The sequence below is a fragment of the Camelus dromedarius genome, chromosome 12, assembly GCF_036321535.1.
Source record: "Camelus dromedarius isolate mCamDro1 chromosome 12, mCamDro1.pat, whole genome shotgun sequence".
In the NCBI taxonomy this organism is placed as follows: domain Eukaryota; kingdom Metazoa; phylum Chordata; class Mammalia; order Artiodactyla; family Camelidae; genus Camelus; species Camelus dromedarius.
In genome coordinates, this window is record NC_087447.1 from 15,090,047 (window position 1) to 15,102,730 (window position 12,684).

The 12,684-nt window shown below is 51.6% G+C and overlaps 1 protein-coding gene and 1 long non-coding RNA gene across 2 annotated transcripts in view; one reads left to right on the forward strand and one right to left on the reverse strand.

Annotated features, from left to right (window-relative positions):
- The window catches only part of LOC116155314 (uncharacterized), a 45,628-nt gene extending 39,165 nt beyond the window's left edge, over nucleotides 1–6,463 (forward strand). The window contains exons 3-4 of the long non-coding RNA XR_010383347.1: nucleotides 953–1,010; nucleotides 6,333–6,463. This is a non-coding gene — a long non-coding RNA (uncharacterized LOC116155314). The remainder of the gene's footprint in view (nucleotides 1–952; nucleotides 1,011–6,332) is intronic.
- Nucleotides 1–11,777, reverse strand: part of CREB3L1 (cAMP responsive element binding protein 3 like 1) — a 33,549-nt gene extending 21,772 nt beyond the window's left edge. Inside the window, exon 1 of the mRNA XM_064492408.1 lies at nucleotides 11,209–11,777. Coding sequence (XP_064348478.1) covers nucleotides 11,209–11,310 — 102 coding nt within the window. The 5' untranslated portion in view covers nucleotides 11,311–11,777. The remainder of the gene's footprint in view (nucleotides 1–11,208) is intronic.
- Nucleotides 11,778–12,684: the final 907 nt, after the last annotated feature.

Consider the following 12,684-nt stretch of genomic DNA (forward strand, 5'->3'; position numbering starts at 1 on the left):
GCCTGTTGTACCCATTTTCCAGGTTGTTCTTCCCTGGGGCCTTTTTGCTCTTAAGCCCCAGCCAGACTAGGTACTCGGGGACCACAGCCTCTGACTCAGGGCTGGAGGGACTGTCCCCAGGCTTAGGCCAGGCCCAAGAGTATAAACAGAGCCCAGTGGCCAACCGGCCAAGCTGCTCTCCCAGCCCCTGGCCAGCTGGAAGGCCATCCTGGGCTGGAGCCTGCCACCAGGCTCTGGCTGGAATTCCCTTGGCCTCTTCCCTCTCCTCTGTGCACTCAGCATTTGGCCTCTGGCTTCCTCAGCGGTCCCGGCCTGTCTGAGTTGTCCTCAGGTTTTATTTTTGGAAGAAGTCGCATTCTCTCTCCTTATTTACTCCCTTCCTTCAGGGAAGGTGTGGGACCCCTGGGCTCGGCTGGGGATCAGGCTGTGACTCCAGCCCCTGGGGTCTGGACTTCTCTGAGGTTCCAAGGGAGGGGACCTCCAAAGATTCCTGACCCATCTGATGCTTCAAAGCCAGCTGCCTCTGCCTTCCTTCCCCCACCCAGTGTGTGACTAATGCCTGCCCCTGTCCTTCTTGAAGAGCCCCACAATAGCCAAGAGAAATCATTACAATTTTAGAGCTGAAAGGAATTCTGGTGTCATTAGGTCCATCCCCTTTTACTTGTAGAGGCAATGTAGTTCAATGGTTGTGAGCAAGAGAGGCAGACAGACCCTGTTCTAATCCTGCCTCTGATACCTACTGTGTAGCCTTGGGCAAGTTACTTAAGCTCTCTGAACCTCCATCTCAGCTATAAAATAGGCTTACTAATATCTACCCAACCTGTGTGGTTGCTGTGAGAATTAAGTGAGATAACATTTGTAAAGTGCTTTGTATGATGTAGGACATGTAGAAGTCTCTCTTCAAATGTAACTACTACTACTACTACTACTACTACTGTATTTTTTTTTACAGAAAAGAAAACTGAGAGCCAGGGAAGGGAGTGGACTTGCCCAGGATCACACAGCTCAAGGTAAGCTATTCCCAGAGTTCTTCCTCTGTCTCTATTTCCCTTCCAAGGAGACGGGAGGAGGCAGGCATCAGCCCAAAGGAGGAATCTCCTTTAGTCAGTCGCATGGGCAAACCCCTGGGTCTTCCATGTCTGCCTCCTGCATCAGGCTCCAGCCTGCTCTGACTCAGCCATTTCCTCCACTGCTGCAGGGGCTTATTTCTTGCTCACTGGGGGTGAGAAGTCCAGGGTAGAGACCCCAGCACTCAGCCCCAAGGTGGACCCCAGGCCAGTGAGACTCTGCAAGGAGGGGGGAATGCTGGGTCCTGACATCACAGAGAGGAGAAGCTGGAGCCACAGCCATGCAGGCCAGCTGGGGCCCTTCCAGCACATCCAGATGTCTCAGGAATGTGCTGAGCTGGGAACTACCTCTCTCCTTCCCTCACCACCCCCAACCCCTCATCCCCTCAGATGCTTGCTCAAGCTCTGCCTCTGCCCCACCCCCTACCCTTCCAACTTCATCTCTCCCTGGGAGGGCCTTGTGTCCACTGTCCCTCTGATACCTTGCTACAGTTCAGCTCTCTCTCAGACCTCTGAAGGGGTCACTGAAGCCAAGAGCTCTTCCCCTTCCACAGACCCCATGGGCTGATCATGAAGGGTGGGGGGAGATGGAAGCCTGAGCTAACTGGGAGGGGAAAGTTCTGAGCAGATAGTGCATGCCAGATCCCAAATGTGGAACTGATTTGCAGCCCTGGGAGAGAAAGGGGTAAGGCAGTGGAATGGTAGAGGGTTGGGCCTCTTCTCCTGGAGGATGATGAAAGGGGCTCTGGATATCTTGTCCCAGCTGATGGGTTGTGAGGTTCCAGGCTGGGCTGGGCTCAGAGTGAGGGCTCAGATCCTTCTAGGCCTCTGGAGTCAATAGGGTCACGCTTTGCTTGGTAGTGGACAGTCCTGTGCTGCATGAGGGGGTGAGGGAACCCCATTAGGGCCTGGGGTTTGGGCCAGGAGGCAGGACATGGTTCAGACCAGAGCTCTCAACCCCAAAGAGGGACAGCTTGTCCCTCTGCAAGGGTGGAGTTGCTTTGGGCGTCCCAAGGCCAGCCTGGCCCCGAGTGCTGGGGTTGAAAGAGCCAGAAGGGAATTGGAACTCCAGGCCCAGTGTGAGAGTCACTGGAAATCAGAAAAGGGAAAGGACCAGGGTCAGCTGCTGCCACTGGCTGCTCTCTTGGGGGAGAGGTCCTGGTCATCCTGACAGGCTGGCAGCTCGGATACCCTAATGGATTCTAGATCTCCTAGCAGAGAGACAGTTCAGATGAGCTGGGACCACCACCTTGTCCAGCTCAGAACTATCACTGGCTCCCTCCTACCTGCTAAAAAACTCCCAGCTCCTAAGCACAGCATTCAGGGTCTGTCACAACTGATTTCAGCTTCCCACTAGAGCTGGAACCCCTCATCTTTCCATTCCCTTTAGCCTGTTGGATGACTGCTCCCAGCTCCTTAGACCTGCTGCCTTCTTCATGGCTGCAGGGCCTTTGCTTGTACCATTCCCTGTGCCTGGAAGGCCTTTGCCCTTTATCTCCTTATGCTAACTCCTGTCATCCTTTAAGGCCCAATTCAAAGGCCGCTTCCTCTAAGAAGCCTTCTTTGACCACCCAGCTGGAAGAGTCCTCTCCACCTTATACCACCGTAGCATTTATAGATGGTTAGGTCACTGGTTAATACCATGCCTTAATCTCTAATTATCCCCACAAGAGGACTCATCTCTCCTTATAAACGTTAACCACCTTGAAGATAGGATATAGGATGGATTTCATCCTTTAGCCATCTGCAGGGCCTTATATAGGGCCTGGCATATAGTATACCTCATGGTAATGATCATAATAATAGCTAACATTTATATACCAGGCACTGTTCTAGCTCATTCCATGTAGTATCTCATTTAAGTTTCAGAAGAGAAGGTATATACTATTAGTACTGCCATTTACTGGCTGAGGAAACTGAGGCACAGAGAAGTTAAGTAGCTTACCCAGTTCATTCAGTTAGCAAGTGATTGAGCCAGGATTTGTTGAAAGAACATCCAGAGTTGACCCATCCCAGGACCTAGTATAGGGCCAGATATAAAATATGGGCCCCTGTTCCATGCCTTGGGTCCTCACCTGGGGCCCTGGGTTTGCTCATCCTTGGCCAGCCCTCTCCTGATGCTCAGAAAGACAGAACCCTTAGAAGGTGGCTGGGGTCTTTTGCCTTTACCCAAAGAAAACAGACTTTCAGCTCCAGAGAGGCCAAATAGATAGGCAAATAAAATCCCTATGATCAGGGCTCAGCAAAGGGACTGTCCAATGCTGGGGACCTTCCTTTCAGGCAATGACAACAACAGTCAGAATAAAAATAGCAGCAACAACTACTGTTTATAGAAGTGCTTACTGTGTGCCTTACACTGTGCTAGGTTCTCTGCAAGGGTTCTCTCTCTTTTTTTCTCCAATTTTTTTGGGGGGAGGTAGTTAGGTTTATTTACTTATTATTTTAATGGAGGTACTGGGGATTCAACTCAGGACCTCCTGCATGCTAAGCATGTACTCTAACCACTGAACCATGCCCTCCCCACAAGGGTTCTCTAATTGAATCCTTGTAAGAACCCATGTACTATGGTCATCCTCACTTTATGGATGAGGAAAATGAGCTCAGAGAGGTTAAGGCACCTGTCCAAGCTCACACAGATGACAAGTGGTGAGAGCCATTTGCTCCCATGTCTGGGTAGGGCTAAAGCTGGCCACTGATGGTCACCCCCCCTCCCACCTTAAGTATGACTTGGCTCCCCAGGGCTTGTAGAGGTATCTGTCATCTGGCCTGTAAATTTGCTGTATGGTCAGGTGGGGTCTGGGAGTAGGCACCAGGTCTCAGAATTCCTATTCAGAATCTGCCCAGTGGGAGTGGATTTAGAGTCTAGAGCTCAACTTTTCCACAACCTTATGCAGCGTTGAGCATCCAGGATATTGAGATCTGGGTAGTGAGTACCCAGGTATCCATTTTATTATGCTTTGTAATTCATATACATGCATTATATATATTCTTTTATGTGCACAATATATTTCATAATAGAAAAGGCCATCATGATAGAGTGAAAGGTAGATGTGAGATTTAGGTTAAGATTCACTATTTGATAGATAAATAAAATCCACTTAAAAAAAGAAAATTCCCCTCAAAGCTGGGAGTGTGGAAGAGTCCTTTCTCCCATTTTCCATCCACCCACCCATTCATCCATCCATCACCCCTCCTCACTCCTTCCCTCTTTCCTTCCATCTATTCAATAAGTAGACCTTTCCTGAGCACTCAGTCGCTATAGCTACAACCAGGGAATAGACAGAAATAACTGCCTGACACTCCCTGCCTTCAAAGGACTCTCAGTCTAATTCAGCAATGAGGAAACCTAGGCCTAGAAAGGGGAAGCAATTTGCCCAAGGTCACACAGCAAGTTAGGGAGATGAGGTGAGGAGAGGTGACAACATTACAGGCAGAGGGGAACACGTGGGGAATGGCTTGGGCCTGTCTGCCTCCCAAGCAAGCCCCCTCAGTCTCTGCTTTAAAACTGCCTCCTGGCTCTCCGTGAGGGCCTGAAGAGCCTGCCTTACTCCACTGCTGCTCTCATTTTTGTTATTCTTTTGGAAGGGGAAGAGGGGGACAGCTGCTGCTGTCCAGCTGTTCTGGCGGACCACACAGCCCAGCCCAGATGTGTCAGCCACTCTGTGATGGGTGAAATGGCTCCTGGGCCAAGAGCCAGGGGCCAGGGAAGATGCAGCAAGGGCTCTGTCCCGGGAAAGCTGGGAGAGGAGGCACGTTGAACCTGGCGGCAGGGAAGCCCAGTGTTGTGCCAGCTGTCAAGTTGGCCTTGCTGATGATATGGTATGTCCAGGTCATGGCTATCAGGAACTTGGACATTCCAAGGAAATCACCTCTCATATATTTTCTCTTGTGGTCAGACTTCTGGGCCATATCTTGTCCCTCCCAACTTCCCCTGAACCAGACACCCTCGTGTCTACTTTCTCCCTAGTCCTGCTCAAGGGTTCTACCACTTACTCTGCCTGCTCAAGTGGGTTACATCGTGTTCCAGCAATGCTCATGGTCTTGACTTAACTCCACCCAAATCTTCCTTCTCCATCCTGTCCCCTGGAATGCCAAGACTTCCAGAAGAACAGCATGTTCTCCAGCATCTGGAGCTGGTTTCTCGGGGGGAGTTCAGGGGCAAGCTAGGTCCCAGAGAGGGATGCTCTGAAAGGGCTTTGGTACCAGGACTTGCAGGAGGCACATCATATGGGGAAGGGAAGATGCAAACTGAGGCTGTCCTTCATCCTCCCCTCTCTTGGCACAGTAGACATAAACAGATCCTCCTGAGGAGTCCTGGGAGCTGCAGAGAACAAAGGTCCAAGTTCCCACGTAGGCCAGGGAGCAGCATCCCAGAGTAAGGATGAACGAGGGCAGGGGATGGGATGTGAAGGCTCTCCTCTCACAGGCCAGGCAATGTGCTGGCCCTGCCCTTAAAGCTCTAGGCATCCATGGTGCCCTAAGGATGGGAGTGGGTGAAGGCGAAGGCAGGTCCCCTCTGATATCTGAGATCCCAAACTTTCCTTGCCCTAGAGGGCCAAGTTCAAACCAGAACAGGAGCAGGAGGGAAGATGGTGCTTTTTCCTCCTTGACTCCATGGGAACCCTGCCCTGAGAACAGCATTAAGATGTCCCCTCTGTAAGTGTCAGTTTTCTCATCTGCACAGGGGACAATGTTGCCTCTATAAAAGCTCGGTAAAAGGGACACAGCCCCAGTCCTCTCTGCTGCTGAAATGCCTTCCAATAACTCCTTTGCCAATAGGGGTGGGGATATTGGGGAGGGAGGATGTGGAGGTCATCTCCTCTGAGAACTATCCATGACCTCTAGCCTGGCTGGATGCTTCTCCTAGGGCTCCCATCATGCTCTGCTCTATCATGGTGCCCAACGGTGCTGCTACTGTCTGCTTCCGTCTTTCTCTCTCTCATTTGGCAGTGAGTGGCTGGAGGTCACTCTGCATAGTGACCAGCACTGCCGCTCCTTTAGTTCCCACTTGTTAAAAGACTAATATGTGTATTGAAAAATAACGAAGTGAATTCCCGGCTAGCCCAGGGAAGCCAGAGGGACTTCACAGCAGATCAGGGCACAGACATTTTTGTGGGATCCAGCATCCCCATCACCCAGGGCTGGCTGGGCCAGGACCCTGAGAATCCCAAATCCCCTTCTGGAATTATCAATACACCTCTTGAATACTCAGGCCTGGTCTTTTTTTTTTTTTAAAAAAAAAAACATTTTACTCTTCCCTTATAGGGACTGCCCTGGTCTGAAGTAATTTTCTCTACAAATACAGTCAGTCTTTGACATAGAGCAAAGTCCATTACCATGTGACCAAAACTTGGCTTCTGTCCTATGCGTGGGGCCCATCTCAAATAAAGGTGAGCAAAACTCTTTTCTCTGTGGGGCTGGTAAAAAGTGACCGCCTCACACTCCTTTGGAACGTCCTCAGTTTGGTCTGCTGCATTTACTAAGGTTTCACAATCTTTATGTGTGTGCTTTTTCTGATAGTATAGACCCACTGAAAAATGCTACTTTTCATTGATCCTGCAATAACATTACTCCACATTTTACACGATTGAAAATTTTGGACTCTGCTCATTGCCTTATGGTGGAGTTTTGCTATATGAAGTGCCTATTTTGTGCCATGGTACTGTGCTAGGTTAATGGCAATGAACACAACTGTCATGGTCTCTATTCTCATGGGACTTGCTTTCTCACAGAGGAAATGGACAGTAAGCCAATAAAATAACTGCAAATTGGGATAAGGGCTATAAATAAATCAAAGAACCAACAGAAAATAATACAGAGTTCCATTTGAGGTGGTTGGGGAGGCTTCTCTAGAGAGGTGACATTTGAACTAAGGAAGATGAGATGGAGAGAACTGGAGGGAAAGCATGTTCTAGATGTCAAGAATAGCATGTACAAAGGCCCTGGGGCCAGGACTAGAAAAGACTTAGTTTTTACATTTTTTTTGGCAGGAGGAGGTAACTAGATGTATGTATGTATGTGTGTATGTGTGTATGTATGTATGTATTTAATGGAGATACTGGGGTTTGAACTCAAGATGTCCTGAATGCTAAGCATGTGCTCTACTACTGAGCTATACCCTCCCCCTGAAAAGACTTAATTTTAAGCTGGGTGAATGTGGATCCAGGAGTCCCAGAGCAACCTGGACAAGAGGAAACTGGGGAAGATGGAAGCCCTAGAGTGAACCAGTGCTCAAGGGTGAGGCCTAAGCCACAAGTTCAAATCTGCTGTGGATCAGTCAGCTCTAGACTGTCCTAGACCAGGGGTTGTGGATGTCTGTGCCTGTGCCAAGGATGGGAATGACTCAAGGCAATGACAACTCACTGGAAACTGTCCTGAATTTCAGAGACTGTGTGGGCTGCAGAACCCTGATGGCTGGGAGCAGATAAGCTTAAGCACCCTTTTCCCTCCTCTCTAAAATATGTGGGGTCTGGCCTGGGCTCCCTTTCATTTGTTCAGCAATAGTTGGTTGAAGCCTACTCTGTACCAAGCTCAGTACCATGCACTGGGGATACAGCAGTGAACAAGACAGAAATGCCTGCCCTCATGAGCTCATATCCCAGTGGAGAGCAAAAACAAAATAAAAAGCTGCCCCAAACAAACTCAGTGTTTTGGAGGAGGAGGAGGAGGCGTCTGGGGAGGGCTCCCTTCCTGAACAGGAGCCCTGAGATCTGGGCTCCTCCATTAGTTTTTCTCTATTAGTTCTTTCCTAGTGGATTCTACTTGGAGACCAGAGCTCCTTGGCCCTTGGGTCCTCTTTTGTGTTGGTGAGTATTTAAAGAGAAACACACATACACCTTCCCTTTTAAGGGCTGTTAAAGGCCCACACACAGACATAGGAACACCCAAATGCACATACTTCTCTAATCTCCCTAAATCCCCCAAAGGCTGGGGGTGGAGGGAGGGGAGGGGGTGGTGGTAGTGGTGGTGAGCTTAGGAGAAGCCAGGCTGGGGGCCTGGGAAACAGCAGTCAGGCTTAGCCCTCACACCTTTTTCCCCTGGGCTGGTCCCTGGTCCTGGTCATTCCCACACCTGGCCTCCCCATCTGCTGGGAGGTGAATAAGTGTGCTGGGCAAACATCCTTGCAGCTTCCTGCTGCTCCCCTCTGAGACAACAGAACTCCTCTTCCTCCTTCTCCTCCTCCCCACACCCTCCCAGCTGGGGCTTCTCTGGGATCCAAAGCCATTTCCCTCTAGAGAAACCAGAGTCATCTCTTCCCCTTAGTTGACTAGAGGAGGAACCTAGTGTCTCTATCTGGACACATGACCTATTCTCCCTTTGGTCCTTCATCTGAGGCCCAAAGCATCAGGCCCTCTCTCATACTTGCCCAGGGGCTGAAGGATCACAGGGTACAAGGAAAGAGGATTCCAGGGAGGCCACTTCAGGAACTGTGGGAGAGTGGGCAGGAGATGGGAGGAGAAGCCCCTTCATTTGGTAGGAAGGGCAGCTTCTTTCGAGGGATGTCTCTGAGAATCACATAGACAAGACTGCAACAGGATGAAGGTATCTTCACAGAAGAAAAAAATACAGCATCCTGGTTACCTGCAAGTGCACATGACTTTGCATACTCATTCTCCTGTCTCTGTCCAGGCGAAAGCATATTTCTTACACAGCTGTGTTCAGAATGAACATACTTTTTGCCTTTTGCCTTTTGTACAGAGTAACAGAGCACATACGATTTCCGTTGTGACTTTATGACCTTTATCTGTATTTTTAAGGATACTGAATATCTTGCCCTGCAACTTCCAGACTGAGAAGCACACAGACTCCACCCTTGCCCATCTTTAACCCTGGATACATTTTCCCATCCTCATGCAGAATGAAGAGTGAATTGAGGATAGGGTTGGTATGGCATCCCAACTGAGAGGGACTTTAGACATCTAAATGGAAGTACCAGAGAAGGAAGGTGACTTGCACAGGGTCACCCAGCAACTCCTACTTTAGTAGTTCTTATCCCTACCCCATCTCATCTCCAGAGTGTGTTAAGAACGGAAACTTACCTGCCAGGCATCATCCTACATTAATCTTTAGTTTTCTCACTAAATCTCTGCAATAACACTATGGGGAAGCTTCTATATCTCCATTTTTCAGATAAGGACTCCAAGGCCCACAGGAAGAAAAGTCACTTGTGTGAACTGCCCAGCTGGCTGGTGGCAGAAGCACAGCTAGAACCAAATTTCCTGTATCCTAGCCCAGGAGTTTTCTTTCTCTTTAGAAATTCTTTTCTCTATCCTTGCCTTACCTGGCCTTGCTTAGGCCCGAGGTCAGAAGCTTCCCCTGCAGGGCTTTCCCTCCCCAGACCCAGTGCTGGATACCGCTGTCTGATCATGGTTATGCCTCCTTTCCTGCGCTGGACCAAGGCCCAGATGAGCAGCTGGGGATGCAAGGCTGAATGGAGCATCAGGAAGAGGCTGTAGGCGGCAGAGTTCATTCAGAAGAAATCCCAACTCAGAGCTGCCGAGGGCTGAGGGAACCTCACAGGGGGGCTTTACCAGCCCCCTTGGCTGCAAGGGTACACCTCCAACAAGCCCCCTCCCTCTGACCCGTATGGGTCACCAACTCCAGGAGGGGTGTATGGAACCCCAGATCCCTGCCACTTCATTCCTAGGATCTGTGCCAGACCATCCTTAGAAAGACTAATCCAACCTTTCAAACTGAGGCCCAGAGAGGAAAGCCGGTTGCACGGCCCAGGCTCACAAGGAAAGGAAGAGGTAGAAGCAGTTCTAGAATTCAGGTCTCTCCACTACTGGTTCAAGTTCTCTTCCCTCCTCCACTTGGCTTGTCTGCAGAAGTGTGCTCCCTCTGACTGGGACCTGGGGCCTTCCTCAGAGAGCAGGGTGACCTGGATCTGCTGCCTAATGAGGGACCGGGAGACCTCTCACCACATGCCTTCTTGACTCAGGTTCCTGTTCCTTGGCTTATTTCCTTCCCCACTGTCAGTTTAGCAGTTTAAGTGGAAGTCCAAGATGCCTAATCCTGTAAGTCTCTATGCACTTGGCTCTTGTCTGCCAAGTTTATCTTAGTCCCAGGAGGTAAAGGCCAGCAAAAGAGACCCTTGAAATGATCACTGGGTGTGGGGAGGGGGGTGCGGGGGGAGACTGGCAGTTCACTGCATGGGGGCAGTGGTGGTGGTGGAATTCCACCAGATTCCCCAAGTTGCCTGTGTTTCAACCTGGCAGGCCTTTCTGAACCCAAATATTTTCTCCCTTATCAAGTTCATCCTTCCACCTTCCCAACCAGGGCCTTAGGGCTGAGCCTGAGAGAGGGAGGGAGGGAGGGAGAGAAGAAGAGAGAAGCCAGCCACGTTTCCTTAGGGAGGGAGGAGAAGAGAAACAGAAGGACAAACCCAGAGACAGGCACGAAGAAGACATAGGGAGAGAGAGACAGAAAGTCCAGACCTAGAGAAAGACCTCCCTGCCTGAGCGATCGCCCGGTGCTGCCTTAACCAGTTGAGGATCAGGTCCCTGCCTGGGGGATCTCTGGCCTGACTTCCTGGGGCGGACACAGTAGTACCCCTAAATTTCCGGGTCTGGCTCAAAACCCGCCCTGGCTCTGGCCCCCCGAGGGTGTCTGGTCTCTGGCCCTTCGAACGCTCCCCTGTGCGCCCCCCAGCGGAGAACCAGATACGGAGCCACCGAGGTCCTAAAGGGGGCACAGGAAAGGGTGCCGCCACTTTTCGCCCAGTCTGGTCCCGGAACCCCGGGGTGGGTGGAGGAGGACTAGAAGACGTGGGGGCGGTGGGGGGGGGGTAAGAATAGGTGTCTCTTGAGCCCATATCCGAGGATCGGATGGCCCCGACGCCTAGACTTTCCCTTCCCCTAGAAGGCGGGGGCCAGTCTATCCATGGATGGAGCCCCCAGGAGGAGCGTGCACTGGCGCAAGCTCAGAGGCTCCGGTCCAGGTTCGGGGTCCAGGGAGGTGCCGAGGGATCTAGTCACCAAATCTCAGAGCTCTAAGCACGTGTATCTCAAGGGGACACTGTACCCAGCCCCCTCCCCCACTTCTGCCCAGTGATGTGTTGTCCAGTCCTTCAGGGGGCCCCGGGAACACTACAAAGAGGAGCGAGGAGTGGTGGAAAGGGGACATAGACCCTTTATCTTACCGCATTGTTGAGGAAATCCGACTCGTTCAGATCCCCCAAGTCCAGGAAGCTGGATCCGGGGAACAGCCTGTCGGCCGGGAAGGGCTCTAAGACGGCGTCCATCGCGGCGGGCTCCGGAGACCCCCTTCGGCTGGGCTTCTCTCACTCCAGGGCGGCGGCGCGCCCGGCCCAGAGCTCCGGCCTGAGCGCTGGCAAGCGGGCGGGGGGCACGTCCCGGGCGAAGCCCCGGGAGAGGGGCGGGCGGAGGCGGCGCGGCCCTGGGTAGGGGGCTCAAGGGGCCCGGGGGCCTTAGGGCAGCCGCTCAGACAGGGCTGGGCTCAGGGGCCCCGGGCGCACCGCGGGCATTTAGCCGACTCCTCCTCCTCCCGCTCCTCCGCGGGCACAGCTGGCTTCCATGGGGAGCCCAGGAGTGGGGCTGAGGGCTTGGAGAGCCCCCCCGGACAGGGTAGGAGCCGGGGGCGGGGGAGCTGAGCGCTCCCCCGAGACTGGGTGGCTGCTGGACGCTCCGCTCTCTCTACGTCTCCCTCTGCACCGCTTCTGTCACTTTCCTCTCAGTGAAACCGGGAACCCCTAGCTTGTTAGCCCAGCTGGCCGAGGCGCCACGCCCCCATATCAATATTCACGATAATTTCATATTAATGAGGAGAGGGAGTGGCCTGAGGAATCGTCCTTCCTCTTTTAAAGAGACAGCTGCGAGCTAGTCTTTGCCAAGCTCTTTTCTCTGAACACTCTAGGTAGGGGCTTGAAGCAAGATTGTCTTAGAGCCAGTAACTGTGTTCCTCGAATTCGTCTTCTTAAGGCTTTGCCAACCACTCTGCCATAAGTTCATGAGGGAACTGAGTTATTTCTATTCTTCCAGGCTTGTGCTAGAGCCTGAACCAAATCCAAAGTCAGGGAATGCCATCTCATGGACTCCTCTGTTGAGAAATGGGGAGATTTTCACATGTCTCCTCCTCCAGGAAGCCTTCATTGATCTGCAGGCTGAAGCAGCTACCACTACCATACAATCACAGGACATTGTAGTGCTTACCTCCACTGTGGCGAGTCTAATGCAGTATTTTCATTGTTTGCTCACATGTTTATGACCCCACTAGACTCTGAGATCCCTCAAGGCAAGGACTGTATCCAGCTTTCCTATGTGTGAAAGGGCTAGGGGAACAGCAGAGATGAGGTAAGAACTTCTTTTCTCATCACTCATTAAGTCCTCCTAATGGTTCTGAAGAGCAAGAAGTTGGAGAATAGTGGCCATGGAGTCTGCATGAGCCAACCTGCTGGCTGACTGCATGCTCCATGGTCACCGGACACTCCCAGGCCCCCTGGATCCATTACCTAAGTGGCCTGCTCCAGAGTACAGCTTAATCTCTTGAAAGGGCTGATAAACAATCACCAGGCACCTGAACAAATGGAAGTGGTCAGAAAGTCACTCCCTCAGAGGGCTGGGCACGAGGTTCCTGCCCAGAAGTCATTAATAGGATT